The sequence below is a fragment of the Citrus clementina genome, unplaced genomic scaffold (genome assembly GCF_000493195.1).
Source record: "Citrus clementina cultivar Clemenules unplaced genomic scaffold, Citrus_clementina_v1.0 scaffold_5, whole genome shotgun sequence".
Taxonomy (NCBI): domain Eukaryota; kingdom Viridiplantae; phylum Streptophyta; class Magnoliopsida; order Sapindales; family Rutaceae; genus Citrus; species Citrus x clementina.
In genome coordinates this window covers 5,160,591-5,181,538 of record NW_006262201.1, presented here as the reverse complement: position 1 = coordinate 5,181,538, position 20,948 = coordinate 5,160,591, and the positions used below count along the sequence as shown (strand labels likewise).

The 20,948-nt window shown below is 31.0% G+C and overlaps 2 protein-coding genes and 1 pseudogene across 2 annotated transcripts; all 3 read right to left on the bottom strand.

The window, feature by feature from the left end:
• Positions 1-758: 758 nt before the first annotated feature.
• LOC18042377 (cannabidiolic acid synthase-like 1) lies at positions 759-2,651 on the bottom strand. The gene is made up of 2 exons (XM_006431578.2): positions 2,015-2,651; positions 759-1,742 (listed from the first exon to the last, which is right to left on the bottom strand). The coding sequence occupies exons 1-2, from the start codon at positions 2,649-2,651 to the stop codon at positions 766-768; spliced, it is 1,614 nt and encodes a 537-aa protein (XP_006431641.2). The 3' UTR covers positions 759-765.
• A 10,474-nt stretch (positions 2,652-13,125) lies between these two features.
• Positions 13,126-14,256, bottom strand: LOC112097814 (annotated as a pseudogene).
• A 3,501-nt stretch (positions 14,257-17,757) lies between these two features.
• Positions 17,758-20,422, bottom strand: LOC18042376 (berberine bridge enzyme-like 18). The gene is made up of 2 exons (XM_006431577.2): positions 19,782-20,422; positions 17,758-18,839 (listed from the first exon to the last, which is right to left on the bottom strand). The coding sequence occupies exons 1-2, from the start codon at positions 20,416-20,418 to the stop codon at positions 17,863-17,865; spliced, it is 1,614 nt and encodes a 537-aa protein (XP_006431640.1). The 5' UTR covers positions 20,419-20,422; the 3' UTR covers positions 17,758-17,862.
• Between the last annotated feature and the right edge of the window lie 526 nt (positions 20,423-20,948).

Below are 20,948 nucleotides of genomic sequence, written 5' to 3'. Positions count from 1 at the left end.
GAATATTAATTGTAAGATAAACAAAAAGTTCAGAAAATAGGTATGTTAAATGGGTTTTTAAAAAAATATATAGTTCATGATTAATTATATAATGGTCCTTAATATTATAGAAAATAATTAAATTTTAATATGTGGTATTAAATTTTATTAAAACATGTGTGATCAAGTATTTTTTATGTTACAAGTAATCTCACCACTGAGTTTATTGTTGTAACTATCACATTTACTTAAGTGTATGTACTTAGTTGTGTTATTTATTAGTATTATATCATGTATAACTTTACACTTGCAGTTAATTTATTTGATTTGTGTTAAATAACTACTTGATATTAGATTTATACTTAATGTTAATAGATTTGGAAGAATTATTTAAAAAAGATTATCACATTACAAATTTAAAGGAGGGTTGAAAAAGTAATTTTAAATAAAATATGTTATATAAGAGAAAGTGCTTCAAACTCTAAGGATAGTCACAATTATTTTACAAAAATTCTCCACCCCTTAACGGTTAAGGAATTGTTTACCATTATTTTTAAATTACTTATTTTTTCCTTTAATACAAATATTGTATACCAATGACTAAATCCAATAGTACACAATTAAAACATTATTGATGCTGTAAAAAAATTGAAAAAGAAAAAAGACAAGACCCAACTAGTCATGAGCTTCTTACTACAAAAACATGAAAGAAATAGAAAGCAGAAATCATTTATCAATACAATAATCGCTGCATTTATTAAATAGCAAGGGAAGCTTTAGACTTGCTCACAGTTCATCTTTCACCAAGTTGAAAGGGGGAATGCTTTGTTCATTTCTGAAGAAATTTTCAGGATCCACCATAGTTTTCACATGCACGAGCCTGTAGAAATTGTTCTTGAAATATTTTTTGCCCCAAACGCCGGCTTCCTGGACGCTTGTGGGGCCAAATTTGTTATTTCTTCCGATGTCAAGATCCCTATAATTAATATATGCTGTTCTAGGATTTTTGGTAACATAAGGAGTCATATAATTGAACAACTGTTTGAGCATATTGACATGCGTTTGATGTGCCTCATCAATCGCTTCTTGTCCCCATTCCGCATAGTATAAAAGTGTGTATATGTTGCCAGCTCTATGTGGGTACGGAATTTCGGACTCGGAAATCTCAGTTATCTTCCCACCATATGGAAAAAACACTAGACGGCCGTTCGTTTTCTGATCCTGTTCAAAAAATATATCATAAATTCCTAGAAAAGCTTCTTCAGGAATTGGCTCTGTCAAATAGTCTATTTTTCCTGTGAAAGGCCTGAAAAAATTCCTACCAAGCAATACATCCACATTAATCGACTCCCTAATTGCCTCAAATCCATCGAGATAAACGATAGATTCAACAAAGGTCATTTCTCTGCAGTCTTCTTTAGTCAAACCGAGCTCAGGAAAGCTGTCCTGCATCAAGCGAAGTAGCCTGTCAACCCCACCAAGAAACAAGGATGTGAACAAAGAGACCATCGTGGAATTCTCTCGGAATAAGATGGCTATGATGAATAAATCTTCATGAACCCTGTCTTCTATGTACTGCCATTTGTTAAGTAGCTTTGTCGCATTTTGTTCTAATGTTCTTGGGACGGCGAATACAGTCACAGTTGATGGAACAGAGACTAGATTTATTTTCCATGAGACAATGATTCCAAAGCTAGCTCCTCCGCCTCCACGAATGGCCCAAAATAGATCTTCTCCCATTGATTCTCTATTTAGAAATCTACCTGAAAAGAAGCAAAACAAAGATGTAAAATGTAGATAAATTAACATATGGTTGAATGTGCCCTCAGGGCTTGACCATGGCAAATTTTTAAAAATTTGATTTAAACTTTATCCACCCTTTTTTTTTTAATTTTTGGATAGGAAAATAACTGATTGAATAATTTATGTATTTCTAAATTATGTTAATTATATAATTTCTTGACTCTCCGTTGTTTGAGAGAATAAATAAGAGTTATTACTATTTTCTCTGTAATTTTTTTTTAAAATTTCTCACCTTTGACGTCAATCATGTGAGCATCAACTATGTGATCAGCAGCAGTACCGTACTTACGCATCAAGGCACCGATGCCGCCGCCACTAAAATGTCCACCAACGCCCACAGTAGGGCAAGTTCCTACCGGAACAGCTAGCAGATTCTGACTCTTCTCAGCAATTCTATAATTAAGTTGGCCAACGGTAGCACCAGATTCAACCCATGCAGTTCTTTCTTCTACATCAACACTGATTTCACTGAAATTTATCAAATCAATGATGATGAAAGGAACGTCAGAAATAGAGGAAAGACCCTCATGATCATGACCTCCACTTCGTACTCTAATTTGCAGACCATTTTTTTTGGAGCATTTAATGGCTGCTTGAATTTCGGACACGTGAAATGGGGTAATGATGAATAGAGGTTTCGGGTTTTCGGGTGTTGAGAAAACGAGATTTTGTATTGAAGCCTTCAATACTGATGAAAATGAAGAGTTGTTTTGGGTGTAAAGCACTTCAGAAATGGTGTCAGACTGTAGAGAAAGACATTTGAGAAATTTTTCATGATTTTCAGCTGCCAAAGCCACCCCATGAAATAACAATAAAAGAGAAGAAATAAATGAGAGAATGTTTGGGCAGAACATACCATGAGGCTTCATTTCTTTTGATGTTACTGACAGATCCACTGAAAGGAGCCAAAGATATTAACCTATATATATACACAATACACAAATGATCAGGAGCGCAAGGGTGTGGTTGGGTTAGTTGTAGTGCAGTGGTAACTTCTATCAAAATCAGGGTTTGATTCTTGGGGGTGGTAAGGGGAGTAAAAACTATATTTGGACTTATTTGGGGTGGTAAGGGGAGTAAAAAATTGTATTTGGGTTTATTTGGGAGTGGTGAAAAGAGTAAAAAAACTGTATTTAGGCCTACTCACCCCTTACCTTTTTTTGAAAAAAAAAATGATCAGGAGTGCTTCCAAGTAAGGGTCGGCAAATTGGGTTTCAGTTCGGGTTGTTCGGGTTTCAGTTTGGATTTCAACCCGTTCGGGTTGGAGAATTGAACCCAATCGGTTTGAAAACGCCAACCCGAACCAAACCGAACCGAATTTAATTCGGTTCGGTTCGGTTTGGGTTGGCAATTCAGATCGGATTGAGTTCATAATTCGGGTTAAAATTTTTGTTTGGGTTAATTCGGGTTACTTTGGGTTAGAATAATTCGGGTTACTTCGGATTAGAATGAGTTTGAACAATTTAATCTAAAAATTCTAACAACAACCACTTAAAATCCAAAAATCTCAATTCCAAACATTCTTAACAACAAATATCAACTACAAATCATCCTTAATAACATTTCAACAATTTAAAAATCTCAATTTCAAACATTCCAAACATCCTTAAGGAACAATTTAATCCAAAAATTATAACAACCACTTAAAATTTAAAAATCTCAATTCCAAACATCCTTAATAACAAATATCAACTACATATCATCCTTAATAACATTTCAACAATTTAAAATTCTCAATTCCAAATATTCCAAACATCCTTAAGGAACAATTTAATCTAAAAATTCTAACAACAACCACTTAAAATCCAAATATCTTAATTCCAAACATCCTTAACAACAAATATCAACTACAAATCATCCTTAATAACATTTCAACAAGTCTTTTTAAAGTTAACAAAACATAAAACATGTAGTCAAGTACAATAAAGCTACAAAAATTACAAATCTAAAAATTAAAATGGCAAATGGCAAGCATGATTAAACATCTCTACATGACAAACAAGGCTAATAATCCATCTCCAACACCATCAATACTCAACACAACATCTCCAAATTAGCAATAATTAACCACCACCATAGGGATTTTTTTTGTTTAATGTATATATATTTTTAATTTTAAAAAGCTGAATCTTAAAAAATTCACCGGTTAACCCAAACCGAACGCCCACCCCTACTTCCAAGAATCAAAAGTCAATGGCTAAGTGTGAATTCACTACCAACCACATGGGGGTGAACCAAGCCCTTTTTGTTAGCCCCACAATTTTTTTAAATTTATTGTAAATATTTTTTTTTTGTAAATATCGGTGCATAGAAATGAGGAAGTATATACATATATACGCACCTCAAAACTCTTAAAAAATATTTTTTGATTGTTACTATTTTATATATATACTATTTTATAACTTTCTAATACTATTGATGATGTTAATACGGTGATATATTTTTCTTTCACTTAGATCAATCATAACATTTTTTTTATAATGAATCAAAGTAGTAGCAATGTTCTAGCTCCCAATGATTTCAATTTATTCAACAAATATTAATTTAATTATTTTGTAAAAAAAGGTATCTAATTTCAATTAAAAAAATAGAGTTGAATACTTGGATCGAGAGCATATTTAAAGATAAAATAAAAATTATATTATTATATGAAAAAGTAAAAAAGCAAGAGGTATTAGCAAAATTTTCCGAAGGTAAACCGAGCTACATACATATATACATATATACACATTTATACATGCATACTATATACATATACATACTCACACATACATACATATATTATTATCCGCAAAGGGGCAAAGTTTTTAGTAGATGCATTTATTGGCATTCATTTTTTTAGTTTATTAGAGCTCATGAGTGCAGAAAAATTTTAGTAAAAAGTGCTTATATATCACTTTTATATTTTTTTCTAATTTGAACAATACAAGTAGCATTATCTTCATGCATCAAGAGAACATGTTGTTGCTAGTAGGAATTTTTGTTGAACAAACAAAGCAATGAATTGAAGTTGTAATAAAAAGTTAGTAATTAGATCAAAAATTAAGATAGTGTTTGTCTTTTTTTCTAAAATCTGAATAGGTCTGAATTTTTCTGAATTCTAAATGATTTGAATACGAATATTTAAATGACATGTTTATTTTTCATTTTTAAATATGTGAACATAAGTGTCATTATGTCTGTTTTTATAAATGAAAAATATCTTAAACATGATTATTTGACGTTTATATCCTAGTAAATCATAGCAAAAAAAGGTATTAGCTTTTATTGTTTAGAAAATAAGTATATTTTATAGAGATATTGTTGGAATATAATACTTACTTCTCAATCAAATCTTTTCTTTCATTTAGACAAAAAAAACAAAAAAATTTACTTTTTCTATTAAGATGTAAATGTCTAAAAATCATATTTAAGTTACAAAAAATAAATAAACAAAATTTTAAAAAAAAGGCCTAAAATTAATAAAGTTTCATACTTCAGACTTCTAACAAACAAGTCCTAAATATAAACTCTAAAAAGCTAAATAGTTATGAGACATAATAATCAGAAAAAATAAAATCAACATATGATAGTCCAAAAAAATGAAATTAAGCGTTTTAGTAAACGTAGACAAATATTTTTTAAATAAGTTTGAGGCAGAAGGCAGTTGTTGATCATAGTTGTGGAGGAAGTAGTTAAATTTAGTTTAATGTTTAAATTTAGATAATTTTTATTGAAAATTTAATTGTTTTTTACTACTAGTGATTATATACTTGATAAAACAATATTGTCCGCACATGTTTTTTGTAAATGACACATGCAAATGCTTTTTTTTAAATCAAAGGCTCTGTTTGGTTATATATATCATATGATTTAATAGCTTTCTTCGGATTTTATAAAGTTTAAGATCCTGCACTAAATCAGTACTTTATATATATAGTTTTGAAATAAAAGTTAATAGTGTATGGTAAATATGAATCTAAAATCATAATTTCAACAAAAAATAGTAAAGATGTTACAGGGTTAAAATCAATCAATAATGCTAAAATCAACCACAATATCAAACCAAGATTTGTCAATCTCAACATTTCTTAAAAATTACAGCTATTCAACCACAATATCAAACCAAGATTTGTCAATCTCAACATTTCTTAAAAATTACAGCTATTCAACATTTCTTAATCCTAAGTTGATTTTTCGATTCTCATCATTTCTATTTTTGTTTCAATTATTTGAAGTGCTTGGGTTACTAGCTTTTTAAATATCTTGATCGGATATGTAGCTCATACAAAATACTTGCTGCATTTTGATTAAAATTTGACCAACAGGAAAAGAAACTTCGTCTTCCTCTTAATGAAATTCCACTTCTTGGACGTTGGATACGAGAGGCGCTTTGATATTAAATTTAGTAGATTTGACAGTTCCGTTCTCAAACTTACTGCTCTGCTAGCTGCATAACTTAACACTATTTATTATTTAAAGTAGTGGGGCGGTTGCACATACGTGTTTATCTCTGAATGGACATATTTCTTGACTAATATCAGTAGCCCAATATATATATCTCCAGCACAATTTGGAAGTATATTGGAAAGTCAACTTTTTCGCTAATTAATAATTTTCCGTGAGGTGGGCACCCACGAAGTCTTCAAAAAAATTTTACAGCAAATATTTTGACTTGAACGTTGTAAATAAAATTAATTAAACATTTAATAATTAATATATTATAAAAAACCAAAAATTTTAGAAGAATCGACCAGTATCTTGCTATGAAAGAAAATATTTTTTTAATCCAAAATTTGAAAGTTTATTGGAAAGAAAACTTTGTCGTTAATTGTTGCCGGTCAAGTTGGTGCTGACCCCATGCACGTCTTTTAACATTTTTTTCACATGCCACCTGCTTGACTAACGTGTTTTATTTATTCTTTAATTACATTACAGTAGTTATTTTATTATTTTAAATATCAATAAATATAATAAAAGGTTTGTCAGCAAAAGAAATTTCCGTAATCTTTTTGACTTGAGTGCTAATTTACACATTTTTTAACATCAAATTTTGACAAAGCCAAAACCCAATATGCAATTGGCAATAACATTTTCTACAGTTTCTGAGAACGACACTGACCGAACAGCCTTGTTTAAATTCTTCAAGTCCACACTCATGTTTGTAGTATATTCACAAGTGTACGGATCTATTATGTTATAAATCAATAATATAAAAAAAAAGGACAAATAAATAGAAATAATAAAAATTAAAATGGTCAAAGTTAATTTAATTTGAAATTAATTCAAAAGACAATAAAATTTGTCAATTTATTTTTAAAATGACATAAGCACATAAATCATGATTTAAATTATGTGAAATTATTTGTTTTCCAAGATTTGGTGATTTTTAAATAATTTTATTGGATTGCCGCAAGTTGAAGGAAGAATGGTTCGACGGAGTGTCATAATGAGAGTTTATCGGCAGGAAGAAGAATTCAAAGCCATCAATTGAGCTCATCACAGCCGTTTGATTGAATCATCACGACGAACCTTTAGAAGAGTGTAGAATGGCTGAGGATAAACATTGAAGAGTCATGGTGAAAATTTTATCGTCAAATTAAGTATATATATCGTCACGATAGCTGATGGATGTGATTGCAAATCTAACTTAAAAATCAGTGTGGGGTTGGAAGGGGTTAGGTGTGGTAATAAAAAATTTAAATCCCCCACTACCCCAACCACAGGAGCCACAAAATTTTATGAGTATTTTGGGATTTCTATTATGTAATGTCCACAAAGTTGCCTTAATTATGTAAGATGTTATGGAATCTACTATAATTATGTGTGTGTGTGTAAAAAGAGTCGGGTCTTTTAAAATTATATGTAGTGTAATTTATAATTATTAAAAATAAAATAAAATAAAATATAAGACCGACCCTACATAATTTACTTATTTATTATTTATTTTATACTATTTTAATAATTATAAGTGACAGTAAATAAAATTTAAACATTGTCTTAAGAGTTTTGTTTCTATTTTTTTTTTCTTCATTATAGAAAAATCCTATGGCGACTCAAGTGGATGTACGTAACTGTCATAAATGTGAGATTGTAATGTACATTATCTTCTATACGGTGTAGTAAGTGACTATAGTCCAACATGTTGATGTTTCTACAATGATTTAAGATTGCATTTCTTTTTTGAAGAAACAATTAATGTGAAAACTATAGTTATATTAGAGAAATATTCTGCGGTAAAGAAGTTAGTTAAATATTTGATAACTTTTATTTTTTAGGTGTTGGAAACCATAAATTTTATTAGTCTATTACAAAATTTAGTATAAAACAAAGGGGTCGGACTTTAAGTGACTATAGTCCAACATGTTTATGTTTCCACAATGATTTAAGATTGCGGTTCTTTTTTGAAGAAAGAAACAATTAATGTGAAAACTATAGTTATATTAGAGAAATATTCTGCGGTAAAGAAGTTAGTTAAATATTTGATAACTTTTATTTTTTAGGTGTTGGAAACCATAAATTTTATTAGTCTATTACAAAATTTAGTATAAAACAAAGGGGTCGGACTTTAAGTGACTATAGTCCAACATGTTTATGTTTCCACAATGATTTAAGATTGCGGTTCTTTTTTGAAGAAAGAAACAATTAATGTGAAAACTATAGTTATATTAGAGAAATATTCTGCGGTAAAGAAGTTAGTTAAATATTTGATAACTTTTATTTTTTAGGTGTTGGAAACCATAAATTTTATTAGTCTATTACAAAATTTAGTATAAAACAAAGGGGCCGGACTTTAAGTGACAATAGTCCAACATGTTGATGTTTCCACAATTATTTAAGATTACGTTTCTTTTTTGAAGAAATAATTAATGTGAAAATTATAGTTATATTAACGTGGTAAATTTTTAAATTTTATATCTTTATCTTGGATTTATATTTTTTGCCTAGGGTGGTCGGGGTAATCAGCCTGCAAATGTATGTAGTATAATGCTTTGTACCCAATTTTTTAAAATTTGCTTCAAGAGATGATTTTACAAAAAATAAGTTAAAAAAAATTGTCAAACAGTAAAATTATCATTTAGTTTAGCAAAATCATTTTTCAACCTTCCAACAACTATCTCAAACACACTTAGAAAGTACTTAAGAAATAAGGATGTTGTATAATATCTCTAAAGAAGAACCTACATGATTGGCAGCCCAAGTCCATTGGTAACCGTCCTTTAATTAGATAAAGGTAGACATGGGCTCGGGACTCTACTCTCGCAGTTTTAAAAAGTAGATGGAGGTAGGCCTCTCACTACCTATGTGGGTGGATCAAGAAAATTCCCCTCAAGAATTTGCAATGGTAAAAATTTAGGTGTGGCCACTTCTTGTTGAAGCAAAAAGTCAAGAGTTCAAGTTTAAAAAAAAAAAAAAAAAATTATCACATAGTAACTAAAAGACTAAAATTAAATTAAATTAAATTGGTGAAAATGAATAAAAAATTTCTTAGGATTTCTTTGCTCATAAAGATATTAAATTAATTTGAACATTTTCTAGCATGTACAATGTAAATGAACAAATTCAACTCTTTATTTTTTTTATCCACAGCCATTTGTTGACAAAGTAAGTTTCAGAATTGTTAACATCTAAGCCCTAATAAATAACTAATAATTTTAAAATTCTAAATTTTTTTCTCTCTCCCTTAGTACTTCTTGATCCATCTCAATCTCCTGCTCCACGTTTCTTTCTTCTTCTTTTTTTAAATTTTTATCCTGATTCTTCTCCTTTGTAATTAGATTTTCATAGATAATTAGTCTTCAAATTTTTAAAGATAATAAGATAGGTTTGTAGAAAATCAACCAATTGAATTTGCACAACCATAAAACATCATCAAACAACCATTAATTTAATTGATTTGAGAAGCAGGAGAAGTTATTGAAGCATATCAGCCGTGCATACATACATCTAATACATAGAAATGGTCACAGCCAATTGGTTTAATGGCCAACTTTAGCCAATACCCACAAAAAAATGTTCCAATTTTCATCATGCAAGATTTAAGAGAGAGAGTGCGTATTTATGTGTGTGTACGAGATATATTGAAATCATTAACTTCAGTCAGCAATTGTAGAGAGATCTCCTTTTGACAGCTATCGATTTATTTGAGCAGATGAAGAAAGCAAGAAGGAATTGGAGGAAGTTAAATAAATAAATAAATGAAAGAGACGAACGTGGAGAAGGGCTGAAGGAGAGAGGAAGGAAGCAGAGACAAACATATGTCAAAACGTGAAATCTTTAACTTGTCTGATTTTTAACGAACAAAAAGGACTCCATTGTTATAAACTAAATAGTTTCTTTTTCCTTTTATCAGGGGTTAATGGTTTTTTTGGGGTAACAAGGAGTTATTGGTGTAAGTAGATAATGTGACTATAGTTCTTAAAAAGATCAACAATATTACCTATAGGCTATACAGAGCAGAAGCTAGCATCATTTTTTTGGGTGGGTTATTTTTTTAAAAAAATAAAATTTACTTCTCAAAAAATTTATTGTATACAAACGAAATTCAGCACACTACATAAGTAAAAATTTAACCATAAAACTATAAAAATATAATATAAATAAGAAAAATATTATCAAATATTGATTTTTTTGTTTTTATTTTTTTAGAAAATATTAATAAAGTAAATTTATAAATTATAATTATTATTTTTTTTAAAAGCTAACTCGTGAGTATTTTATGAAATGAGAGGGAAATATTTTACATGTTCATCTTTTTCTATTTTGTTTCTCCAATCAAATATGTATATGATTAGATGTTATAATTTAATAACTTTTATTATCACAGTGTTTCATGTTCTTTATTGAAAGGCTCTTGATTGGTTTGAAATCAAGATGATTACTGACTTTCGAGGATAGTTAAATGTTCCTTTTTTTGCTCCGTTTTATTTTCTAAAACTACAGTTTCAAGTACATCTAAATAAATAACAATGACATACAAGGATGTAGCAAAAAATATTTTTTAACTTAGATATGTTCAACCTATAATACAATTTGAATTTTTAAGTGTAGCTCAGCTGACCATCAATATATTTTTTACTCGCAGTCATCTGAGTGAATAATATAGTGTAAGAATTAATACTTAATGAGTCAGATTTCTCATTACTATTCAAACCTTAAAAAAAGATACAATATAATTTCAAAAATTTCAAATAACAATATGTAACAATAACTATAATATTCATTGATTTATTACTACACAAAGAATTCATTTTTTGAACTAGGGGCAGAGATGGCTAATGAGCAGTGGACCAATGGCTCCATGGGCACAACACTTCTCATGTTCGTACAGCACTATGATAGAGCAAGACCCATTAATTGGCCATGCCAGGCCATCATTTTTGGCCCATGGGTAATGCCATGCTTAGGCATGACACGAGCCTTACTTAGGCCCAGTACGTTAAAGCACAGGCTCGTTATAGGCCCATGAGCCCATTCCAATTTTTTCAATTTTTTTTCTAAATTTCTTATTTTATTTCAAATTTAAATTTTCAAACTTTGTTTTCTAAATTTTTAATTTTACATTGATAAATCCATTAAATAATTAATTTAAATTTAATTGAATGATTTGAATTGTTGTTTATAATTTCATTTTTAAATAATAAATAGAAATGTTACTTAATTAATTTAAAAATAACATTATTTGAGAGACAAATAAAAAAAATTATTTTTATGAAATGAAAACCTACAAATTACAAATAAAATAAATATATTGGGAAGAAACATATTTACTTGTTGTTTTTATTTTAAGCTTAAGTTGTTAAGTACTTAACTCATAAGCCATTCAAAGTTGAAATCTAGGCATAACTTCACTAATTAGTAGGCAACTTTCTGAAAGACTTAGATTTTAGGTTCGACTCTTAATGTTTTATGTAATATGTGTGTTTAGCTAATAGAATTTTTTAAAAATCTAGTAATTTATTATTTATTATTATTTATCGTTATCAAATATTATTATTTATTATTGTTGTTGAGCACTTGAACTTAGTAGATAACTTGATATGGTTCAAAAGAATCATGAGAGAGATATATATATATATATATATATGGGTAATGCTAAGTTACATGCATGTACCTTACAACCCTCTCACATGAATAGTATCTATACACTATTCATGTGAGAGGGTTGTAAGGTACATACATGTAACTTAGAAGGATCCTATATATATATATATAGTGAGGCTTATGGAATGGTCTAGGTTGCACGATAGCCCAACATGACCCATGGCCCACGTATGTTATGCCATGGACTGTTTGGGTATCAAATTTAGTTTTTATACTTGGTATGGCTGGCCCAATACCCATCTTTAGTTATGAATAAATAAATTCAATTTTTGAATTAGAGGAAGTATTAAAGTATACATGATTAATAAGGATAATTTTATAATTTTAAAACACAGATGAGGCACTTTCATAGATTCAAAGAAAATAAGATTTAACTTAAAATTTTCTTCAAAAATTTTTTGAAGTCAGTCGGGGGCGTACCCCAGCTTGTACTATAGTGACTTTTCTAGTGCTCCCACATTTAGATTGAACAGCAGAATTGAAAATTTTGGGAACTAAATATTCATAGCTTTGCATTGATTAAGTTCATTTTTAAGGTATAGATAAAAACATACAAGTAAGAATCCAGAAAAGCATGCATTTTACTGATTTATCTATTCTATGTAATGTCTGGTAGGGTTAATTTATAAGTCTGTCAAAATAGTGCAATTGGATAAAAGATGATTTTGTTTAAGTGTTCGCTTTAACAAAATCTTTGTCACCACAGAAATATTCTTACAAAGATATTGGAATGCTAGCGTTGGAGGTAACAAAAATCCACATTAACTAGAAAATCTCAACAGAATTATTTGTCATAAATTTTAGAATCTGACCATTTGACTTCACTGTTTGACAGTGATTAAAGAATCTCCTTTTTTTTTTAATTCCACCACTTTATTCTAAGTCCAAGGCCCTACAATTAGGATGTGGGCTGGACCTTCCTACTTTCATGGCCCAATAAGCTATTATTTTTTATCTTTATATTTATTTAAAAAATAATAATTTAAAAAGGAAGCAAGATCTCTCAAATATTTAAAAAATCAAATTTAATTGTTCTCACACATTGCTTATAGTGCTATTTTCATATTGTTAAAAATAAGAAATATTTTCTTATGTTAATATCACTTAAAATTTATATTCATCGAGAAATAAAAATAAAAAATAAAAAATAAAAGAGAGAGATATGCATAAAGCAATGAAATATAAATATCATGTATGTTAACACCTTAATATAATACAAAGAGCATGCAAGTACCTATAAATTATCAATACTTCTCTTTGTCACCACTCACCAAATCGTCTCTCTCCCTGCAAATCGAAGCCCAAAAGAGGAAAAACATAAAATAAAAGAAGATAAACTTTGAACATAAAAGGACTGTAACAAAATCAAGCTAACTTAAAAAAAACACCAATAAATTAAAGCCCTAAAAAACGAAAAAATACATTTATAAAAACTTCAAGTTTCCCTCAAACCCAAAGATCTTGTTTCAATTTATTATTAGGGCAACCCTTTTGATCTTTTTCGAGATCCTTCAATGAAAAAGATGAAGATTGGTTAAATTCGGGGGAATGACGAGGGAGTTGGGATCGCATTTGAACAACTTCTCTCATTGTTGGTCTCTCAATTCGATTTTCTTGAATGCATAGCATTGCAATGAAAAGTAAGTGCATTGCTTCTTATTTTGGTACCATCGTTAAACTTGGATCAAGAATGCTCAAAAATTCTTCTTTCCTCTCATTCGTTGCTCTTTTCCTCCATTGTACAATGTCAACACCATCGCCGAAGTTTGAAAAATGCAAACATAAAATAATAATAATAATAATAATCCAAGAGCACGAAAGTAAAATGTACATACCTGGTGCATACGACCCTGCATTGCTGACATACATTCCGATGCACAGCGTCGATCATTAATTTGGCGAGGCCGAAGTCGGCGATGTGAGCTTCAAAGGCTGAATTTAGCAAAATGTTGTTTGATTTCACATCTCTACGAGCAATCAAAGGTTAGCAATCATGGTCAAAGTAGCATAGGCCTTTCGCTGCTTCAATGGCGATTTTGTACCTCAAATTCCACCCAAGAAGCTCCCCTTTTTTGCCATGCAATACTTTCCCCAAGCTCCCATTTCTCATGTACTCATAAACAAGCAGACTGGTTTCTTTGTTGGAGCAAAATGCTAGTAACCTGACCATGTTCCTGTGCCTGATGTTGCCTAGTGTTTGAATCTCAGCTTTGAAGACATGATCATGGCTGTGTGTGCCGAAATCGAGCAGTTTTTTCAAGCAATTTCGACCCACTTTGGCATTTTTCCAGGATACACAATCCCAGCTCCTCCTCTGCCTACAACATTGCCATCCTTGACACATTCCCTGATGTCACTAACTGAGAACTCCAGCTCCCGGAATACTGTCATTTTCCAGGAATCCGAACCCGTTTTCTTGAATGATCTGGCCTTGATTATGGCAGCAGTAGCGAAACTCAGTGAGCATATCAGAAGGCCTAATGCAAAAATCAGCTTGAAATCCCCGGGGGACTTTTCCTGGCTGGTGAGCGGTTGGTGTCAAGTTGCAAATTGTTAAGGAGAGTGCCACAGATTTGAGGGTTGCCAGCAAAAGACGAGGCATTCAGCAAAAGACGAGGCTTACCGAAGAAATCATTAAATGAAAAATCAGCAATGGTGAGGCTGTTCATGCATTCTATTGATTTGGGTACGTTTTGGTTCAAGTGGTTTCTTGATAAATTCAAGTAATCGAGGATTCTGACATTGGAAATTTCAGGTGTGATTGAACTAGAGAGTTTGTTTTGGCTCATTTCAAGGTAAGTGAGATGGTTACAGTTTCCAATTTCTGGTGGAACTTCGCCTGAAAGCGAGTTGCGGCTAAGATCAAGCTTTAAGACTTGCCATATCCTTCGTTGGAAATTTTTATATAGAGAGACAGAGTACTCATCTAGTCAAAGATTTTAAATTTTGTTAATGTCACTATATTATTAAATCATATGGATCAATAGCTTTCTCAAACTTTAATGAAATCCAAGATCATATATATATATATATATATATATATATATATATATATATATTACTGATCTAGTCCAAGATCTTGGACTTTATTAAAGTCCAGAAAAACTTTAAAGCCATATGATTTAATAGTTTAATAACACTACACTATTAAAACACATGACTCAATAGGTTTTTCAGTCATTATACTATTAAACTATATGCATTACTCTATTAAATCATGTGGCTTACAAGTTTTTCCGGTCATTACGCTATTAAATTATATGAGTTAATGGCTTTGGAATAAATTTTGATTGTCTTTAGTGAATTTGACTTTTAAGTAATATTTTGATAAAATTATTAAGATAAAACTAGTAAGGCGTCGTAATTTTTTTATCAAACAACGAAAAGATTGTTTGATAAAATTAACTCAACGTGAAAGACACAATAGCAAATACTGTTTACAAATGTATAGTCTCATCTTTTTATCTTTAATTTTGGTATAAAGTTACCCATACTTCCAAGGATTACTTAGATGGCCACATAGACCTATTGTAATACCCCTAATTATTCTAGGTTGTAGACCTATTGTAATACCCCTAATTATTCTAGGTTGTTTTAGTCATTTCATTATATTAAGGGTAATTTAGTCTTTTCTTATCCATTAATATGTAAGTGCATATATGTGCTCTCTCCATTATAAGAGAAAGAGAGATTGGTAAAAAGAAAGAAAAAGAAAAGACGAGAGAAGAGAGAAAGAAGAAAGACAGGTGAAGAAGCAAAATTCTTTTCCTATGAGCAGCCATAAGTAAAAGTAAGGGTGAGTCATGAGATCAAAGTTGTGTCAATTGAACTAGGTTTTGTGCTGAGAGGGAAGATTTAGGCAAATTTTGATTCTTGATTTTCGGTACTTGTCATAGAGAAGCATGTTTAGATAATAATTGTAGAAGTAAAAATATAATATTTTGCAAGAAACTTTGCTGACGATGTGTTGTTTCAAAAAATATAGTAATTAGTCAAATTTATTTTGATTCTAATTTTGTATATGTTGAACTAGACATCTTCAAAAATGTTTTGAAACATATATCAATCCAATCGGATAAAAATTTAACTTCTTATGATTTTTTCAAATGCAAGCCTGCAAGCTTAGAAAATTCTATTTCCAGTGAAGAATATAAATTGCAAAATTATTTTATCAAAATTAGACATCTTCTAAAATTATGAAATTTGGAATAGTGACTTGTATAATATGTCTAGTGTGATTCTGAAAATTTTTATGATTTTATGATTGATAAACACAACAACAAGAATGTAGAGGATCAAGACAATAAAAACTAGCGGTCAGCCGAATCGCTAGCAATCCAATCATCTTATAGCATCATTTCAGGCTTCATGAGCAGCGGCCATATTCCTTGATTAGAGATTGCAAGAATAAAGAAAATAATAAATTGCTTTTTAGTATTATAAATTTAGAAATGTTGACTTACATAGAATCATTAGGATTTATTTTCAGTTACTGCAGGAGCATCTTGCTTCCTAAATTTTTGAGTATATATTGTGGGAAACTCTCCCCTTCGAGTTATGAAATTCAGTTACTATCTTTCAACTTTCGTTATGGTATCAGGGCATTCCATGGCCCCTTATATAGACAACCCTCAACACGCAGGCCTTTCACCAATGCTGAGGTCTGATTTCCATCAAATTAGGCCAAACGAATTTTCTCTTATGCTGAAGTCTGAACTTCTTGCCTTTGACTCGATCACTTGGCATAACTCACCACATCCTCAACACCAAAATACCACCAAAGGAAACTAGGACGCAAGATGGAATCAAGGCATCAAATCCCGAGTATATATGTTGTTCCTTGATCAGTTTAAACACCAATCGAGAATCACCAAGATCACACTAAACTCTCTGATAATCAATCAGAGAAACAGAAAGTCAATCATACACAATGAATCACACAGAAACAACAAATCAAGAAACACCAATTTAACTGGTTCGGCCTGGAGATTGCCTATATCCACTAGAGAACGGAGGAGCAAATCTTGTTCCACTCACTGATAACAAGATACAAGCTTAAAGATGAAGTTACAAGCTTTCACACACTGGAATTCATACCTTCTAAGACTACATATACAAGTCTAGAGAACTCTAGAATTATCCCTGATTCGTCAGCTGTGTTCTGGGTTGTTACCACAGAACCCAGATTTTTCCCGCACTTGACAACAACCAATAAAGGTTTTGATCATGTGCTGCCCTCGTGCTATGCACAAGTGAAATGATAACGACTTTATAGGCTGTCGTTTAAAGCTAAAACTTATAAGTAAACACACGTGACAAACGCATGCTTTACTTACGAAGTTTGGCTGACACAATGTGGCTGTCGTCTGCTCCACTTTTTATTCCGCTGACATGTCGCTTAGAAGAGAGTTGACAAGACATACAAAACTCATTACCCAAACCGACAAAGCAATACTTTATCTTGAACCTAGTTTTAAGCTCAGAATTCAACAATATACATGATATACGTCCAGATAACAGCAACAGCCAACAAAGCTTTCCGCGTACTAAGATCATGCCTGGACTTAGTTTTGACTAGTAATGTGAATAATCTTCCCCATTATTTCCGCATTCCATGTATTATTTATTTGTATGTATCTGGTGTTGCTTATAAGTAGCTAGTAATGTGAATCGTGTACTACTATTGGCTTTTATAAAAAACCTAATGGATGTTTGAATAAAATACCGAAAGAATTATTTTCCCCAAAGCTATTCATATTTAGTTGCTATTACGTCAGTCCGTGAAGTTAGGGCTTATGATTGAAAATATTAATTTCTTCAAGCGAATCTGTACGGTGCGAGGAAACCTTTATTAATCAAAAAGATAAAAAGACAAGACACACCTACTCATGAGCTCCTTACAACAAAAACATGAAAGAAATATAAAGCGGAAATTATTTAGCAATACAATAATCACGCACTACGTTTATTAACTAGCAAGGGCAGCTTTGGACTTGCTCACAGTTCATCTTTCACCAAGTTGAAAGGGGGAATGCTTTGTTCATTTCTGAAGAAATTTTCAGGATCCACCATAGTTTTCACATGCACCAGCCTGTAGAAATTATTTTTGAAATACTTTTTGCCCCAAACACTGGCTTCCTGGACGCTTGTGTGGCCTAATTTGTTATTTGTTCCGACGTCAAGATCCCTGTAATTAATATACGCTGTTCTAGGATTTTTGGCAACATAGGGAGTCATATAATTGAACAACTTTTTGAGCATATTGTCATGCCTTTGATATGTGTCATCAGTTGATTCTAGATCCCAACCCGCATAGTATAAAAGTGTGTATATGTTGCCAGCTCTATGTGGGTACGGAATTTCGGACTCTGAAATCTCACTTATCTTCCCACCATAAGGAAAAAACATTAGAACGCCGTTAGTTTCCTGATCCTGTTCTAAAAATATATCGTAAATTCCTTGAAAAGCTTCTTCGGGAATTGGTTCTGTTAAATAGTCTACTTTTCCTCTGAAAAACCTTACGTGAAAATCCCTACCAAGCAATACATCCACATTAATCGGCTCTTCAACCTCATATCCATCAAGATAGACGATAGATTCAACAAAAGTCATTTCTCTGCAGTCTTTTCTAGTCAAACCGAGCTCAGGAAAACTGTCTTGCATCAATGGAAGCAGCCTGTCAACCCCACCAAGAAACAAGGCCGTGAATACAGAGACCATAGTGGAATTCACTCGTAATAACAAGGGTGAGATGAATAAATCTTCATGAACCTTGTCTGCAATGCACTGCCATTTGAAAAGTAGTTTTGTTGCATTTTGTTCTAAGGTTCTCGGGACGTTGAATACCGTCACAGTTGGTGGAACAGCAACTAGTTTTATTTTCCACGAAACAATGATTCCAAAGCTAGCTCCTCCGCCTCCGCGAATGGCCCAAAATAGATCTTCTCCCATTGATTCTCTATTTAGAAATCTACCTGAAAAGAAGCGAAACAAAGATGGAAAATGCAGACAAATCGACATATGATTGAACAGGGGCGGAGACAGCATATATAGTGATTCACTGAGGGCTTATTCAACGGTAATATAAAAAAATTCAAAAAGTAATAAAGATATAAATTTAAAAGATTTATAATACTACAATATATATTTACAATTGTCTTTTACTAGTATTCATATATTGATACATTGTATTACAATTTTGTTATCAATGTTATTAAATAAGTCTTTTTCTATGTAAACAATAAAAATAAAAAGATGTTAGGAATTTTTGATGGGCCCTGGATTAGTGGTGGAATTGGAAAAAGTAAGATTAATAAAAAAATTATTAATGAGTTTGTGGCCCGTCTAAAAATTAAATTAATATTAATATTAATATTTATGGGTTTGATTTTAGTTTGAAAGCCCATCTTTTTTACTTGAATTTAAAAATTTGGAGTATGAGAATTTAAGTGTAACATGTATTGCAGGCTTGACTATAAATTAGTGGGTGCTTCAAAAAAATTTATTGAGAATTTTAGGAAAACTAAATTAATTATTAAAGATTTTTTTTTCCTAGTGGAGACTTCCTATAGTAAATCCGCCCCCGTTTGAATGAGCCCTAGAGACTTGGCCGAGGTATATTATAGAAAAATTAATCTGAGTTTTATCCACTCCTAATATTTTTTTTCCTAAATTCTGAATAGAAAAATAATTGATTGATTAATTATTGTTTGTCATTCATTCTCAAATTATACTGATTATAGCAATTCGCCACTCTCCATAGTTTGAGAAATGGTAATAAAAACCTTCAAATTCTGTCACCTGTATAAACTCACCTATTAAACCTACTCTGAATCTTATTATTGCTATTTTCTCTGTAATTTTTTTTTTTTTTTGAGAAGCTATTTTCTCAGTATTTGTTCTTTAAAATTTCTCACCTTTGACGTCAACCATGTGAGCATCAACTATGTGGTCAGCAGCCATCCCGTACTTACGCAACAGGACACCGTAGCCGCCCCCACTAAAATGTCCACCAACGCCCACACCAGGGCAAGTTCCTACCGGAAAGGTTAGCAGATTCTGGCTCTTCTCAGCAATTCTATAATTAAGTTGCCCGATGGTAGCACCAGATTCAACCCATGCTGTTTTTTCTTCTACATCAACACTGATCTCAATGAAATTTATCAAATCAATGATGATGAAAGGAACGTCAGAAATAGAGGAAAGACCCTCATGATCATGACCTCCACTTCGCACTCTAATTTGCAGACCATTTTTTTTGGAGCATTTAACGGCTGCTTGAATTTCGGACACGTGAAATGGGGTGATGACGAATACAGGTTTCGGGTTTGTGGGGGTTGAGAAAATGAGATTTTTTATTGAAGCCTTTAATACTGATGAATATGAAGAGTTGGTTTGGGTGTAAATCACTTTCGAAATGGTGTTAGATTGTAGAGAAAGACACTTGAGAAAATTTTCATGATTTTCAGCTGCTAAAGCCTCCCCATGAAACGATAACAAAATTACAAAAATAAATGAGAGAATATTTGGGCAGAACAAGCCGTGAGGATTCATTTTTTTTTTGTTACTTATAGAACCGATAAAGGGAGCCAAAGGTATCAACCAATATATATACACAAATGATGGAGAGTACATTTAAGAATAAAAAGGAAAATGGCTAATGGTTTTTTTTTTCTGAGTTTATGATTTAATTGACTTAATTAAATAAGTCTTTTTCATTTTTTAACTTTAGTCGTGGTTATTAAGCTATTTTTTAGTATTTTTGCTTAATGTAAAAAGTGTGAATGACATCATTAATAGATATTCTCAAAACATCCCCATCTAATTAATTAATTTTCATCCTTACCTAAATAAAATTTGCTAATTAACATTATTATCCATCTCTATAACTTATGATAATATAACAGTAGACTATTACTTTTTTTTCTTTTCTTCAAACTAGCATTATTTATCTTTATATTTTTTATGAATATTTTTCAAATAAAAAATCATAAACTACAATAAAATTGATTGACATATACTAATCTAAAATATAAAAGATTCATATTCAACTGAACATAATTTATGTATATGATCATATATTA

Bases quoted from the DNA above. Each gene is read 5' to 3' on its own strand.
- LOC18042376 (XM_006431577.2), bottom strand. From the start codon at position 20,418: ATGAATCCTCACGGCTTGTTCTGCCCAAATATTCTCTCATTTATTTTT. The intron at 18,840-19,781 runs GTGAGAAATTTT...GCTTCTTTTCAG, and splicing joins TCACATGGTTGACGTCAAAG to GTAGATTTCTAAATAGAGAA.
- LOC18042377 (XM_006431578.2), bottom strand. From the start codon at position 2,651: ATGAAGCCTCATGGTATGTTCTGCCCAAACATTCTCTCATTTATTTCT. The intron at 1,743-2,014 runs GTGAGAAATTTT...GCTTCTTTTCAG, and splicing joins TCACATGATTGACGTCAAAG to GTAGATTTCTAAATAGAGAA.